The sequence below is a fragment of the Teleopsis dalmanni genome, chromosome 1, assembly GCF_002237135.1.
Source record: "Teleopsis dalmanni isolate 2A chromosome 1, ASM223713v2, whole genome shotgun sequence".
Taxonomy (NCBI): domain Eukaryota; kingdom Metazoa; phylum Arthropoda; class Insecta; order Diptera; family Diopsidae; genus Teleopsis; species Teleopsis dalmanni.
Window position 1 is genome coordinate 186,629,136 of NC_051846.1, and position 2,041 is coordinate 186,631,176.

Below are 2,041 nucleotides of genomic sequence, written 5' to 3' on the forward strand. Positions count from 1 at the left end.
GAAAAAGTGGAAGTAAAACATAGACCTTAAAGGGTCTATGCTTTAAACCCATATATACATTTATTTTATTTTTATATTTCTAATATAGAATCTTTACTTTTTTCCAATAATAAAACAGCAACTTACATATGTTAAGAACATATGGTCAGTATATTATTGGAAATATAATAATTTCTATTGTTCAGAAATGTATAAGCTTTATATATTTAATCAGTACAATACATTGAGATACTTTATGTAAAAAAAATACTAATATAAAATTCAGTATTTCGTAAATTATAAGTATTATAGAATTTAAAAGTTCATTTCAAAAAATATAATGATTTTTGTGTGATAGAAAGACTATCGTAGAGTTTCAATAAAAAGTTTGATATATAACATATATAATAAAAACTAAATTGAAATAAGAAAAAAAACTAATTACAAAAATATTTCCATATAAATTTGTATAAAATTGTTATTAAAATATATATTGTTGATTTTATATATATATTATAATATATGAAATTTAAATAAATAAAATAAAATAATGAATATTCTTATATTGTTCGAGTTATATGATATATTCAAAGAGTTAAAAAAAAATTATATTTTATTTTTAATATTAATATAAAAGAAAAAAATTCGAAATTGTATTTTATTTAATTATTTATAAGAAATTTACGAAATATTTAAAAATTATTTATTGCACGAATTTATATCGAAAAAGGTTAAATGTTTTTATTGTGAAAAGAGGTTAAATAGCAACAACATTTATTTTTATAAAATGTAATAATATTGTCAGAAAGCAATATATAGATATTTATTTATATATAAATAAATGTTAATTTCATTATATATAAACAATATTTATATATATAAAGATTTATATAATAATTTATTTGAAATTATATATTCCGCTTTCAAGTGTTTAATAAATTATGTTTAAAAACAAAATTTTAAGATGATAAATAATTAATTGTTATTAATTTCTATGGTTCTGAAACCTTACACTCAGGATGTGGATGTAGAACGTAGGGTAATGAATTCTTGATTTTAGATTATAGTAAATGTAATTATTTTTCCACCACTGGCTTTCCACACTCTTTTTCCTATTTAAAAGATGTTATTAATACTATCATATTATATCATATTATTCTATAATATTAGAGTATACCTCATTCTTCGTATCTTCCATTTGTTCTTCTTTTTTACCTCTCTTCTTCATTATAGCATTATTGCGATCTTGTGCTGTTAATAAAACAAAACACAATATCAAAATACAATAGTTAATATAATGTAGTTGTAAGCGTATAGCGAAAAATATCTTTCTTACCAGTCCGTTTTTGTGCCTTCTTAGGAACTAAATCAGTTGCGTTCCTACGACCCTTATTCTTTTTTAAAAGCAACATTCTTTCCTTCATTTCATTCTGTTTGTTTTCCAAAGCTTGTTCCTGAGCTATTTTGCACCAAATATGGGTACCAGGTTTTCTCTGGCTCTGATCTTTTTTATTTGTGACACCATCATCTTTCTGAAAGTATGAGTCCAATATAATATGTATATATTTACAATAAATATATATAAACACACGCCACGGATACACACACACACACGTATATTTACAAAAAAATATACGACAAAGCCCACAAATTTATTATATACACTTATCTATATATATGTATGACTATATATATCTATTACCACTTATATAATTAAAATAAAAAAAATTTATATCAGAACTCGGTTGGTGAGAAAACTGATATGAAATTGGGTTTTACCCGATCTCTCTGAAATATTGGCGCTTAAAAAAAAACACTAAACATTTACAATATTTTTGTAGTGAATACTTTTGGATCTAAAAAATGTCCATTACGAGGTGGATTGTCTGTGCTAAGTTTTAAATTTAATAACTTACGCAACTCTCACTTTTATCCATTTTTTTTGCTTTTCGCTACGCACTTTTGAATACGAACGACGACTGTCTACGAAAGAGAACCTTTTATAGATTCGTTTAAAAAAACCGAAGTTCAATGACAACTTAACGAAGCGTCCGTAAAGCCC

The 2,041-nt window shown here is 23.4% G+C and overlaps 1 protein-coding gene across 1 annotated transcript; it reads right to left on the bottom strand.

Annotated features, from left to right (window-relative positions):
* Positions 1 to 900: 900 nt before the first annotated feature.
* LOC119670755 lies at positions 901 to 2,041 on the bottom strand. The gene is made up of 4 exons (XM_038081156.1): positions 1,896 to 2,041; positions 1,316 to 1,511; positions 1,157 to 1,230; positions 901 to 1,091 (listed from the first exon to the last, which is right to left on the bottom strand). The coding sequence occupies exons 1-4, from the start codon at positions 1,914 to 1,916 to the stop codon at positions 1,056 to 1,058; spliced, it is 327 nt and encodes a 108-aa protein (XP_037937084.1). The 5' UTR covers positions 1,917 to 2,041; the 3' UTR covers positions 901 to 1,055.

Coding starts and splice junctions, on each gene's coding strand:
- LOC119670755 (XM_038081156.1), bottom strand. CDS start 1,916: ATGGATAAAAGTGAGAGTTGC. Junction 1,231..1,315: donor GAAGGCACAAAAACGGACTG/GTAAGAAAGATA, acceptor TTTTATTAACAG/CACAAGATCGCAATAATGCT. Junction 1,092..1,156: donor TGGAAGATACGAAGAATGAG/GTATACTCTAAT, acceptor TCTTTTAAATAG/GAAAAAGAGTGTGGAAAGCC.